Below are 14,236 nucleotides of genomic sequence, written 5' to 3' on the forward strand. Positions count from 1 at the left end.
ACTCAGGGAATGTCTGTTGAGTGAATAAACGGATGGTCAATGGAAGGAATGAAGGTTAAGTGCAACTTCCTGACCTAGGAGACAACGTTAGCTCTCCATGTTATCTGTTCCCACAGACCAGTGGCACATCTTGCCCATAAAGAGTATGCTCGGATACTGGTTTTGAACCCCAACATATTAGTTTGTCAACGAGACATATCAGGCAGGATGGCCCTGGGTGGGGAGGGCGCTCTCACCTGCAGGGCCACCTTGTAGAGCTGGGTCATGGTGAGGATAGCCTTCTTCACCACGTTCACATTCTCGTCCCTCAAGAGCATGTTGAGGTTTGCAATGAGTTTCAGCAGCAACTCAATGTCTCGCTTGCTGGGGGATGGAGAAAAAAGGGGCGAGGTCAAGGTGTGGTTTTAGAGCAAGTGGGAGGAGCCTGAGGTTCAGGAGGGAAGGGAAATCAGGGACCTGTCTCAGGGGACCGGAATGGCACATCCAGAAGCTGGGAACAGTGCTTGGTGCCTCCAGACTGAGCCGCCCCTGAACCCTCTATCTAGACTGGTCCTGTAACACCAACTCCTTTGCTCTCTCAGGGCCCTGCTGTTCACATAAGGGACAGTAGGGGCAGACAACTGTGTGAATTTGGACAAGCGACTTCACCTCATTTAGAATAATAGTATCTATCTCAATTGTTTATGCAATTTTTTGGGAAAATTGCAACAATACTTGTAAAGTGCTTAGAAGAGTGCCTGACATGCAGAAAGCATTCAGTAAACACCAAAAAGCATTCGGTAAACACAAGCCATTGCTACTTTAAAGCACTTTGTTTTCTGTAATCACTAGTTTTGCTTGCCTCAGTCTGAGGGCTCAAAAAGTAGGGACCCTTTCCTAGCTTGGCAATAACCCCAGCAGGGTCATTTTCATTGAAGAAAAAAATGAAGGGCCTCCAACAAATGTTCAATGAATAAATAGGAGCTCAGCACAGAATTTTCACAGCATACATTACAATCTGAAATACTAATTAAATCAGTCAAAAAATATGAAACTTAGCTGTCAGCTACATGAAGGCAGGAATAATACGTTTTTGCTCACTGCTATACTACAGCCTAACATGGATGCCTGGTACGACAGCAGTCACATGGTATGTATTTGCTGAATGGACTTTTTACAAATTCAGAAAATTTACCACAAATTCTCCCAGTAAATGGGGAGATAGGATATTTGGGTTCTGGCACTGCAGACATGAGTTAAAATCCCAGCCTTGGCCAGGCGCAGTGGCTCACGCCTGTAATCACAGCACTTTGGGAGGCTGAGGCAGGTGGGTCACCTGAGGTCAGGAGTTTGAGACCAGCTTGACCAACGTGGTGAAACCCCATCTCTACTAAAAATACAAAATTAGCCGGGCATGGTGGCGGGCACCTGTAACTCCAGCTACTTGGGAGGCTGAGGCAGGAGAATCACTTGAACCTGTGTGGTGGAGGTTGCAGTGAGCCGAGATCGCACCATTGCACTCCAGCCTGGGCAACAAGAGCGAAACTCCATCTCAAAACAAACACAAAAACAAAAACAAAAAAAAAACAACAACAGAAAACAAAATTAGCTGGGTGTGGTGGCAGGCACCTGTAATCCCAGATACTCGGGGGGGCTGAGGGAGGACAATCACTTGACTCAGGAGGCAGAGGTTGTAGTCAGTCGAGATTGCACCACTGCACTCCAGTCTGGCCGACAGAGTGAGATTCCATCTCAAAAAAATAATAAATAAATAAATAAATAAATAAAATCCCAGCCTTGCCGCATTCTGGCTGTGTGACCTTAAGAAAATTCACTTCACCTCTCTGAGACTGTTTTCTCTTCAGTTAAAGGGTCAAACAACTGATCCATAGTATTACGAATAATGAAGCTGCTCAAGCATTTAACACAGTGCCTTACAAATATTTAATACACAGTAGCTAGTCTACTTCCTCCTAGTCACAAAGCATCCGGTAAAGCTTTAATAAACAAATGAGCAAGTGACCAGCTTGAAGAAGTCACTTGACCATTCTGAGCCTGTTTCCCTTTCTGTAAAAAGAGGATAACCACAGTATCCATTGAGGCTGCCATAATTACGGAGATAACATGGGAAAGGACCTGACACAGCGCAGGGCACAGTACGTGTTCCACGTGGTGACTGTTATGTTCAACTCATTCACGTGTGCAACAAATACGTAGTCAGCCCCTACTAGGTGACAACACTGCTCCAGGCAGGTACTGGGGACAAAGTGGCCAGCAAGACAGAAAAAGTCAAGCCCTGTCCTCACAGAGCTGATATTTTGCGGGAAGAATCAAGGTTATTTCAATGAGTGAGGAACACTGTAAAGAACAGTGAAGGTGGGGTGCCTGAGACATGGGGCTGCATGGGAGCGGGCAGGAAGGAATTTCTGAGGAAGAGACCTGAGGGAAGGGAGGGGGAGAGCCAGGTGGCAACCTGGGGACGAGGGTCCCTAGCAGGAACAGCAAGCAGACAGGCTGCGAAATCCAACTGTGACTTCTGAGGAGCAGAGGAGACAGAGAGGATCAGAAGTGAGATGAAGCCGAAGTGAGGGTTTGGGTTTCCACCTAAGTAAGCTGATGAGCCAGTTGGGGTCTGAGAGCAGGGGTGTGCCAAGACTGATTTACATTTAACAGCATCACTCTGGCTGCTGAGTGCAAGAGTGGAAGCGGGAAATGAGTGCGGTGATTCCTCTTTGGGGGATGAAATGCCCTGGAATGAGATTGTGAACGTGCTAAATGCCACTCACTTGTTCACTTTAAAATAGCTGATTTTTGCTGGGCGTCGTGGCTCATGCCTGTAATCCCCGCACTTTGGGAGGCCAAGGTGGGCCAATCACTTGAGGTCAGGAGTTCAAGACTGGCCTGGCCAACATGGCAGAAACCCCATCTCTACTAAAAATACAAAAATTAGCCAGGCATGGTGGCACGCACCTGTAATCCCAGCTATTCAAGGAGGCTGAGGCACAAGAATCTCGAGCCTGGGAGGTGGAGGTTGTAATGAGCCAAGATTGCGCCACTGCACTCCAGCCTGGACAACAGAGCAAAACTCAGTCTCAAAAAAAAAAAAAAAAAAAAAAGGCCGGGCGCAGTGACTCACACCTGTAATCCCAACACTTTGGGAGGCCAAGGCGGGCAGATCACCTGAGGTCAGGAGTTTGAGACCAGCCTGGCCAACATGGCAAAACCCCTTCTCTACTAAAAATACAAAAATAAGCCGGGTGTGGTGGAGCATGCCTGTAATCCCAGCTACTTGGGAGGCTGAGGCAGGAGAATAGCTTGAACCCGGAAGTCGGAGGTTGCAGTGAGCCGAGATTGCGCCACTGCACTCAAGCCCGGACAACAGTTGAGCGAGACTCCGTCTCAAAACAAACAAACAAACAGAAGATTAAAAAAAAAAGCTAATTTTGTTATATGAATTTCAATTTAACTAAAAAGAAAAAGAAGGGAGCCAGAGAGAGACCACTGAAGTCATCAGGTAGGAGGAAAGGGTGGCTTGGGCCTGCATAGTGGCAGAGGAAGTGATTGACAAACGGTCAGATGCTACAGATATTCTCAAAGTGGAGCCCACAGTCCTTAGTGATAATGTAGATGTGAAGTGTGGAAGAAGCAGAGGAATCACAGATGACCCCAGGGTTTCCATCTTATTAAGTATTTGCTGGGGAATCAGTGCGTATGAGAGAGAGAAAGGGTCTGGGAAGCAGAGGGCAGGCCTCTCAGTGGTGGCCTCCAGGCCAGGCCACGAGCTGAAGGCTGCCACCAGTGAGAATGCTCCCGGGGCTCCGTGCCTCGCCCCATACCATGCCTCCTCGATGAAGCCGATGACAAATTTTCGCACTTCGATTGACTTGTCTGCTTGGAATGCGATGATCTCCTGCCAATGTTAGAGAGAAAGTGGATCAGGGCTACACAAGGATCCACATCCCCTTTCCCCTACACCACACTCCTTTCTCTTCTGTCAGTCACTCACATCCAGGAAGTTGTCCAGTAGTGTGGGGTCTTTGTTGATGATCAGCTCCTGGACCTGGAAGGAGATTGGGGGTGGGGAGGAGGAATACCCATATAAAACGAGGGGCCAATCAATGCAGACAGGAGAGTAGAGGGGAAGACAGCAGAGGGCTAGGCAGCAGATACACTCATTTCAATGCCTGGCTCCGCTTCTCCCTACCAAGGGTGCTATGCTCTGGGCATGGTCTCTGAACCTCAGTTTGCTCTTCTATAAAATGAGACTCTTAAACATCAACTCAAAAGGGATGTTAGGAGGCTACAATGAGATCCTACAAGGCACAGGTCCTGGTAGATAGTGAGGACATGACACAGGAGGGGGCTGAAAAAAAGAGGGAAGTGCCCCAAGGCTCAGGCCTTCCTGAGGTTTGGCCTCCTTTCACCTGTCCATCAGTTCTCCCCACTCTCCTTCTGCTTCTGCTCCCTACTTCACATTGCCATGATTCAGCAAACATCTTCACAGTGAGAACCCAATTCCTGAAGCCCTTGTGCCTGCCAGGCTCTTTAGAGTAAGCCCTTCCCATGGACATCCTCCAATAAGCAAAGAGCTGGCACAGGACCTGGCTGCTACAACTCAAGCTACTATTGCTAAACGGCCTCATGACCACCCATGGGGGAGGCACCAGGTACATCCACTCCACGTCGGAGGTGGGGTTACTCCACAAGGCTACAGGCTGATGAAGGAGCCGAACGGGTTCTCACACAGGAATGCTAACCCTGCCAGTCTCTGAACTCCAACTGCCTCCTGCTCTGAACCATGCCCAGCCCAAGTGCCCCATGTCGTCTTCTGCCTTTGCACACACTTCTGTGCCCTCAGCTTGACATGCTCTCCCTCTCTTGGCTGGGCACGGTGGCTCGTGCCTGTAATCCCAGCAGTTTGCGGGGGCCAAGGAGGGTGGACCACTTGAGCTCACGAGTTTGAGACCAGCCTGGTCAACATGGTGAAACGCGTCTCTACTAAAAATACAAAAATTAGCCAGGCATGGTGGCAGGTGCCTGTAATCTCAGCTACTCAAGAGGCTGAGGCAGGAGTTGCAGTGAGAGCCAGGATCGTGCCATGGCACTCCAGCCTGGGCAACAGAGCAAGACTCTGCCTCAAAAAAAAAAAAAAAAAGAGATGCTCTGCCTCTCTCATTTGGTACACTTCTCTCCTTTTATCCTCCATGGCTTGGTTCAAAAGTCCTCCCTGACTCCCCATCCCTAGGCTGGGTCAGGAGCTCCCTCTGGGCTCCCAGAGCCCCTCTGGGCTCCCTTCTCCATCCCAGCCCTGCCCACACTGGGTCATCATTGCCTGGTGACAGGAATGTCTGCCCCACTGGACTGGACACTGGCAGAGAAGAAATGCAATGATGAAGAGTGTAGGATTTGGAGCTGGAATCCAGGATTCAATTACTAGTTCAGCCAGCTCCCAGCAGAGTGACCCTGGGCTAATAATTTAAGCCCCAGGGTCTGCTTCTTTCTGTATAAAACAGGGATGAAACTACCCTGCCTTACAGAGCTTTCATGAGAACTAGAAGAGCAGAGGCCTGCACTGAGCACCGTGGCCGGCACACACTGAGTGTGTAAATGTGGACACTGGTGTTACTGCAAGTGTCTTTCTCAGGTTCCCAGCCTCCTCCCTTTCACCTGCTCAGCCCAGGATGCCCCCCGGGCCCTCACCTGTTTGAGCACTGTGATCTTTGAGTCATTGGTGATCAGCGCCGCCTGGTTCAGAAGATCCACCACCTGGAAGGAGGGGGAGTGGCAGGGGATAGTGCCAGCCCAGTCCAGCCCAGTCCAGCCCCCTCGGCACTCCCAGGGCTCTGCCACCTAAACGGGGATTGCCAAAGCCAGGGGCTATGCTTCCTCACTCCAAGCCCTACCCACCACGCTCACCCTCTCTGAGGTGGTCATGCCATCGATGCCCGGCCCCTCCTCTTGAGTGAAAAACTGTGATGCCACGCTCCGACGGGTGACGCTGTCTCCACTGCCACTCGCCATGGCTGCTGTCAGCTTGTCCCTGGGAAAGAAGAGGATGGATCAAGCTCAGGGAACCAGCGGATGGGCTGGGCTGGATTGTCACCTGAACACCTACAAAGGGCCCAAGCCTCCTTCCCAGGCTGTTCCTCCCCAGTCAGGCCTTCTCAAGTCCCTCTCCCCTCCAGGGTCTGTCTCTGGCTTATGGATATGTGCACGGGGCCTGTAACTTGGGGGAGACTGACATCTCCCAAGGCAGAGCCAGAAGTCTCAGCCTCAGGTGGGCCAACCACAAACAGCTGCTGAACAATGGGCCACACGAATGTGCAACAGCCACCTTGCAGGTCTCCGTGTGTCCCCTCTCTCCATCTGGGATATGCTTTGGACTGGGCACCACAGCAAACTTTTTTTTTTTTTTTTTTTTTTTTTTGAGATGAAGTCTTGCTCTGTCACCCAGGTTGGAGTGTGGTGGTGCGATCTCAGCTCACTGCAACCTCTGCCTCCCAGGTTCAAGTGATTCTCCTGCCTCAGCCTCCCAAGTAACTGGGATTACGGGCACATGCCACCATGCCCAGCTAATTTTTGTACTTTCAGTAGAGACAGGGTTTCACCATGTTGGCCAGGCTGGTCTCAAACTCCTGACCTCAGGTGTTCCACCTGCCTCGGCCTCCCAAAGTGCTGGGATTACAGGCGTGAACCACAGTGCCTGGCCCAGAGTAAACTTTCAAAAACACAGCTCTGAGGAATATCAGGCACAGAGTCCGGCACATAGTAGGCACTCAATACATCACAAAAGGCCTGCTTCAATAATTATGTTTCAGCCACTCTCTGGAATATCATGAAGCTGTTTTTAAAAGGGAGGAAGGGGGCTTTCAGGCATCCATCACAGTCACACAGGCAAAATTATGGAATGATTAACGTAGCAGTATATATCAATTACACAACTATTCATAATAGCAAAAGACTAGAAGCAACTCAAGTGTTCTCAAATAGGGAGACTGGCTGAAAAAAAAGATTATACATATACATAATCAAAGACCATGGGACTTCAACACCTGTGAAAGTAAGTGAAAAATATATAAATATAAATAAAGGAAAAAGACTATGGAATTGTAACAAGAAAGGAAGAAAAAAACAAAAAAATGAGAACAATCTCTAGACACTGATAGAGAGTGCATACATTAAGTGAAAACAAGCAAAGCTGAAGACAGTGTTGACTATATGTTTCTGTTTTACAAAAAAAAAGAAAAATGAGGCCAGGTGCAGTGGCTCATGCCTGTACTCCCAACACTTTGGGAGGCTGAGGCAGGCAGATCGCTTGAGCCTAGGAGTCGGAGAGCAGCCTGGGCAACATGGTGTAACCCTGTCTCTACAGAGAATACAAAAATTAGCTGGGCATGGTGGCGTGCCTGGTAGTCCCAGCTACTCAGGGAGGTGAAGGCAGAGGCTGTAGTGAGCCAAGATCGGGCCACTGCACTCCAGCCTGGGCAGCAGAGTGAGAACTTGTCTCAAAAAAAAGAAAGGGGAAAAAATATATATGTTAAAAAACAAAAAAAATCTGAAAGGATAAACCAAAAACCAGCAGAGGAAATAGGGTAAGAAAAATTGGTGAAGCCGGGCGCGGTGGCTCACGCCTGTAATCCCAACACTTTGGGAGGCCAAAACGGGTGGATCGTCTGAGGTTAGGAGTTTGAGACCAGCCTGGCCAACATGGTGAAACCCCATCTCTAGTAAAAATACAACAGTTAGCTGTGCCTATAATCCCAGCTACTCAGGAGGCTGAGGCAGAAGAATCGCTTGAACCCAGGAGGCGGAGGTTGCAGTGAGCCGAGATCGTGCCACTGCACTCCAGTCTGGGACATAAAGACAGACTCCATCTCAAAAAAAAAAGGTGAATCTCAGTATATTATCCTGAAAAGAGGTCCCTGACAGCCTGTTGCATCAGAGGACAATACATGCAGTTCAAGCCATTTTTGTCAAGTATGTGTTTATGTATACGCAGAATGACCTGAGGCAAGACATTTAACTTCTCTGGCTCTCAGTTTCCTCTTCTAGGAAACAGGGATAGTAACAGAGCTTACCTCCCAAGACTATTTTGAGGATTAAATGAGTTAGTATATACAGTAAACATTGGCTAAGTATACTATTATTTTTATGTACATGGGAAAAGATGTGAAGGTTACTGCATAAACTGTTAACAATTATGATAATTAATAATAATTTGGCCAGCTCACACCTGTAATCCCAGGATTTTGGGAGGCTAAGGTGGGAGGATCAATTGAGCTCAGGAGGTGGAGGCTGCAGTGAGCTGTGATCCCTACCACTGCATTCCAGCCTGCAGACAGAGCAACACCCTGTCTCAGAAACAAACAGGCCAGGTGCAGTGGCTCACATCTGTAATCCCAGCACCTTGGGAGGCTGAGGTAGGCAGAACACCTGAGGTCAGGAGTTTGAGACCAGACTGGCCAACATGGAGAAACACCGTCCCTACTAAAAACATACAAATTAGACAGGCATGGTGGCGCATACCTATAATCCCACCTACTTGGGAGGCTGACGTGGGAGAATCACTTGAACCTAGGAGGCAGAGGCTGCAGTGAGCTGAGATCACGCCACTGCACTCCAGCCTGGACGAGAATGAGACTGTCTTAAAAACAAAACAAGGCTGGGTGCGGTGGCTCACACGTGTAATCCCAGCACTTTGGGAGGCCAAGGCAGACGGATCACGGAGGTCAGGAGATCAAGACCATCCTGGCTAACAAGGTGAAACCCCGTCTCTTCTAAAAATACAAAAAAATTTGCCGGGCGTGGTGGCGGGCGCCTGTATTCCCAGCTACTCAGGAGGCTGAGGCAGGAGAATGGCATGAACCCGGGAAGCGGAACTTGCAGTGAGCTGAGATCACAACACTGTACTCGAGCCTGGGCGACAGAGTGAGACTCTGTCTCAAAAAAAAAAAAAAAAAACACACACACACACACACTAAACAAACAAACATGCCAAAAAAACAATAATCTGAGGATGGTGAAAATGATACTTTTTTCTTTTTTTGAGATGGAGTCTTGCACTGTCGCCCAGGCTGGAGTGCAGTGGCGTGATCGTGGCTCACTGCAAGCTCCGCCTCCTGGGTTCACACCATTCTCCTGCCTCAGCCTCCCCAGTAGCTGGGACTACAGGCGCCTGCCACCACGCCCGGCTAATTTTTTGTATTTTTAGTAGAGACGGGGTTTCACCATGTTAGCCAGGATGGTCTCGATCTCCTGACCTCGTGATCCGCCCGCCTTGGCCTCCCAAAGTGCTGGGATTACAGGCGTGAGCCACCGCACCCGGCCAAAAATACTGTTTTTTTTTTTTTTTAGATGGAATTTCACTCTTGTTGCCCAGGCTGGAGTGTAATGGCACAATCTCAGCTCACCGCAACCTCCACCCTCCCAGGTTCAAGCAATTCTCCTGCCTCATCTCCCAAGTAGCTGGGATTACAGGTATGTGCCACCACATCCAGCTAATTTTTGTATTTTTAGTAGAGACGAAGTTTTACCATGTTGGTCAGGCTGGTCTCGAACTCCTGACCTCAGGTGATCTGCCCACCTTGGCCTCCCAAAGTGCTGGGATTACAGGTGTGAGCCACAGCGCCCAGCCGAAAATGACACGTTTTTTAAAAGGAACTACCCAATAGCTATTCACAGTAGTATCACGATAGGGGTCTCCTCAATGAATGACGAGCCACAGCCTCCTCCCTAGTTTCCCTGCTGCCTGTCACCCCCTATCTTGCTCAGGGTCAGGGCCAATGTCCCCATCAAGGCCTACAAGACGTTATGGCATCTGGCCTGTTCTTCCTCTGACTGCCTCTCCCCCTGAGCTCTTTGCTCCACCCACTCTGGCCACCTCGCTGTCCTGTGAACATGCCCAACATGCCCCTTCCTCAAAGACTTTGTGCCTCTCTTCCGTCTGCCTGGAATATTCCTCCTCCTAGATATCAGCACAACTCCTTCCCTCTTCATTTCCTTCAGGTCTCCACTCACATGTCTCTGCAGTAAGGTCTTCCCTGACGACTATGTTTCTTTTTTTTTTGAAACGGAGTTTCCCTCTTATTGCCCAGGCTGGAGTGCAATGGCGTGATCTCAGCTCACAGCAACCTCTGCCTCCCAAGTTCAAGCGATTCTCCTGCCTCAGCCTCCCTAGTAGCTGGGATTACAGGCATGTGCCACCACGCCTGGCTAATTTTGTATTTTTAGTAGAGACGGGGTTTCTCCATGTTGGTCAGGCTGATCTCGAACTCCCGACCTCAGGTGATTCGCCCGCCTTGGCCTCCCAAAGTGCTGGGATTATAGGCATGAGCCACCGCGCCCGGCCGATGACCATATTTCAAATTTTAACTTCCTCTCGATCCCCATCTGTGTTGCTTTTTCTCCATAGCATTTATCATCATCACACACTACATACTTGTAAGTTCCACGAGGACAGTGATTTATTTATTTATTTGAAATCATTTTTTGGTAGAAACAGAGTTTCGCCACGTTGCCCAGGCTGGTCTTGAACTCCTGCGCTCAAGCAATCCACCCTCCTTGGCCTCCCAAAGTGCTTGGGATCACAAGTCTCAGCCATCGCCCCCGGCCTAGAACAGGGATTTTGTTCCTTCACTTTTTATATTCCCAGCACGGAAGAGTGCTTGGCACCTAGCAGGAGCTCAATAAACATCTGCTGAATGAGTGAACACTACTGCCAAACGGTCTCCCCAATCACTGGGTTCAGTATTCCTGCCCTTTCACTCTTGAATCCTAATAGCTATACTTGTTCTACTTTTTCCCCCTTTCTCACTACTGCACTTGACAAGTCTTTAAAAAAAAAAAAGGGCATGGTGTGGTGGCTCACTCCTGTAATCCCAGCACTTTGGGAGGCCAAGGTGGACAGATCACTTGAGGCCAGGAGTTCAAGACCAGCCTGGCCAACATGGCAAAACCCAGTCTCTGCTAAAAATACAAAAAAATTACTTGGGCATGGAGATGGATGCCTATAATCCCAGCTACTTGGGAGGCTGAGGCATGAGAATTACCTGAGCCTGGGAGGCAGAGGTTGCAGCGAGCTGAGATTGCGCCACTGCACTCCAGCCTGGATGACAGAGCAAGACTCTGTCTCAAAAATAAAACAAAACAAAAACAAAGAAAGGAAAGAAAACAAAAATAGGATGGGTATAGTGGCTCACAATTGTAAACCCAGCATTTTGGTAGGTCTAGGTGGGAGGATGGCTTGAGGCCAGGAGTTCAGGACTAGCCTAGGCCTAAAAACTAAAAAAAGAAGGCCAGGTGCAGGGGTTCATGCCTATAATCCCAACATTTTGGGAGGCTGAAGCAGGAAGAGTACTTGAGGCCAGGAGTTTGAAACCAGCCTGGGCAACACAGTGACACACCATCTCTAGACATATGCACAATTAGCTGGGCATCGATATCATGCCACTGCACTCCAGCCTGGGAAACACGGTAAGACTCCATCTCAAAAAAAAAAAAAAAAAAAAAAAAAAAAATTAGCCAGGCATGGTGCCATGAACCTTTAGTCCCAGCTACTCTGGAGGCTAAGGTGGGAGGATTGTTTGAGCCTGGTTGTAGTGAAGTATGATTGGGCTACCGTAGTCCAACCTGGGCAACAGAGCATGAACCTGATGAACCTGTTTCCAAAAAAAAAAAAAGAAAAAATAATCAGTTAATATATATTGAACACGGCCAGGCACGGTGGCTCAAGCCTATAATGCCAGCACTTTGGGAGGCCAAGGCGGGTGGATCACCCGAGGTCAGCAGTTTGAGACCAGTCTGGCCAACATGGTGAAACCTCATCTCTACTAAAAATACAAAAAAATTAGCCAGGCATGGTGGCAGGCACATGTAATCCTAGCTACTCGGGAGGCTGAGGCAGGAGAATCGCTTGAATCTGGGAGGGGGAGGTTGCAGTGAGCCGAGGTCACATCATTGCACTCCAGCCTGGGCAACAAGAGTGAAACTGTGTTTCAAATTAAAAAAAAAAAGAAAAAAAAACCACACACACACATAGAGAAAGAGAAAGAGAGAGAGAGAACACTTAATATGTGCTAAGCACAATTCTAAGATATACATATTAACTCATTTAAACCTCAGACACCAAGGTTTAAATGAATTAATATGTATATATTAGAATTAATATACATGAGTTAGGTTTACGTTTTTTGTTTTTTTGAGACAGGGTGTCACTCTGTTGCCCAAGCTGGAGTGCAGTGCCGCAATCTCAGCTCACCGCAATCTCTGCCTCCCGGGCTCAGGCGATCCTCCTACCTCATTTTCCCAAGTAGCTGAGACTACAGGCGAATGACCAGATAATTTTTGTACTTTCTGTAGAGAAGGGTTTCGCCATGTTGCCCAGGCTGGGAGTTACTATTTTTAATTTTCATTTTACAGATGAGGAAACTGAAGACCAGGGAGGTAAAGTGACCTGACCAAAGGCATATAGCTTGTAAGAGGCAGAGTCAGCAGCATGGCTGCATATCTTCCTTACCACTATGCTACAGTACTGTTTATCTGAAAGGAATTGTTTTTTACCCCCAGGTCTGTTTACGTAAGCCAAGGATCCTGGCCACCAGACAACCGGCATGCATGCCGTCCCCAGTCAAAACATAAAAAAAACAGGCCGGGCGTGGTGGCTCACACCTGTAATCCCAACACCACTGCACTCCAGCCTGGGCGACAGAATGAGACTCTGCCTCAAAAAATAAAATAAAATAAAATAAAACCCCATAATAAACATTTCCACTTTTTTCATGATAATACATTCAGATCAACCAAAATATTTTACCCTGTTTCATTCTTCTTCTGCTTTTTGGTTTATGCTTTCAGTTTTGTTTTGTTCTTTTTTAAACACACATACACAAAATTCTCCTGCAGGAGCTAGATTTTATGCAAAAAAAGGAAAAAAAATGAAAATAAAAAAACCCATATATACATATTTCCCTTTCGTTTACAAAAAGAGCATACACAGGGCCGGGAGCAGTGACTCACGCCTGTAATCCCAGCACTTCGGGAGGCGGAGGCAGGTGGATCACGAGGTCAGGAGTTCAAGACCAGCCTGACCAACATGGTGAAACCCCATCTCTACTAAAAATACAAAAATTAGCCAGGCGTGGTGGTGTGCCTGTAATCCCAGCTACCTGGGAGGCTGAGGCAGGCGAATTGCTTGAACCTGGAAGGCAGAGGTTGCAGTGAGCCGAGATCACGCCACTGCACTCCAGCCTGGGTGACAGAGTGAGACTCTGTCTCAAAAAAAAAAAAAAAGGAGCCTACACAGGCCCAGTTTGGTGGCTCAGGCCTGTAATCCCTGCACTTTGGAAGGCTGAGGTGGGCAGATCACTTGAGGTCAGGAGTTCAAGACCAGCATGGCCAACACAGAGAAACCCCGTCTCTACTAAAAATATAAAAATTACCTGGGTGTGGTGGGGCACGTTTGTAATCCCAGCTACTCGAGAGGCTGAGGTGGGAGAATCACTTGAACCAGGGAGGTGGAGGTTGCAGTGAACTGGGATCGTGCCAGCCTGGGCGACAGAGTGAGACCCTGTCTCAAAAAAAAAAAAAAAAAAAAGCATATACAATAAACACCAACCTCCACTTCACTCGTTTTCCCTTAATATATGTCGGAGGCCACTATATCAGTGTATAGAGATTTTCATCATTTCCTTTTATCTACCTCATTCCTTTTTAGAGTTGCATAGTATTTTTTATGTGGATGTATTATAGTTTCTTTCAGCCAATCTTCTTATTTAAGAACATTTGGGACGCGTGTAGCCTTTTGCTATGATGAACAGTATCACTGTTTCCCCTTCCCTCTCGATGTACTCGTTAAGAAGTGGTACCCTGCCCCACTGCTACCTAGGAATCTGATGACTACCCTGTTTCCCCAAACTGGCTCTAGGAGTATCTTTCATTCCTTCAACGAACATTAGCTGGGCGTCTCCGGCGTGATTGGCGCTGTGCTGAGAACACAGTGGCGACAGAGACAAACCTAGTCCCTACCTTCATGGAACACACGGTCACAGACATCATAAAACAGCACACAGATAAGAGTCGGATAACAAATTAGACCACACGTGACATGAAGGAACACGGACCGACAAAAGCATTTAACAGGCGGATTTCTGGATGGAGGGCAGGGAAGGAGGGCTTCGCAGAGGAAGTGACGTTGGTGCCGAGACCCGAAGGATGAAATGGGAGTTAGCCAAGCCGAATGGGTAAAAGGATGTTGCAGGCA

The 14,236-nt window shown here is 48.3% G+C and overlaps 1 protein-coding gene across 2 annotated transcripts in view; it reads right to left on the minus strand.

Annotated features, from left to right (window-relative positions):
- The window catches only part of SYMPK (symplekin scaffold protein), a 48,950-nt gene that overhangs the window by 33,258 nt on the left and 1,456 nt on the right, over nt 1-14,236 (minus strand). The window contains exons 2-7 of one of the 2 annotated variants that reach the window (XM_024351465.3): nt 13,416-13,543; nt 5,896-6,019; nt 5,680-5,745; nt 3,986-4,039; nt 3,816-3,889; nt 237-363 (exon numbers count right to left, since the gene is read on the minus strand). In XM_024351465.3, coding sequence (XP_024207233.1) covers nt 237-363; nt 3,816-3,889; nt 3,986-4,039; nt 5,680-5,745; nt 5,896-6,000 — 426 coding nt within the window. In that variant the 5' untranslated portion in view covers nt 6,001-6,019; nt 13,416-13,543. The remainder of the gene's footprint in view (nt 1-236; nt 364-3,815; nt 3,890-3,985; nt 4,040-5,679; nt 5,746-5,895; nt 6,020-13,415; nt 13,544-14,236) is intronic. The other variant, XM_009435848.5, reaches the window with a different exon arrangement.

This window comes from Pan troglodytes, chromosome 20 (assembly GCF_028858775.2).
Source record: "Pan troglodytes isolate AG18354 chromosome 20, NHGRI_mPanTro3-v2.0_pri, whole genome shotgun sequence".
NCBI classification, from domain to species: domain Eukaryota; kingdom Metazoa; phylum Chordata; class Mammalia; order Primates; family Hominidae; genus Pan; species Pan troglodytes.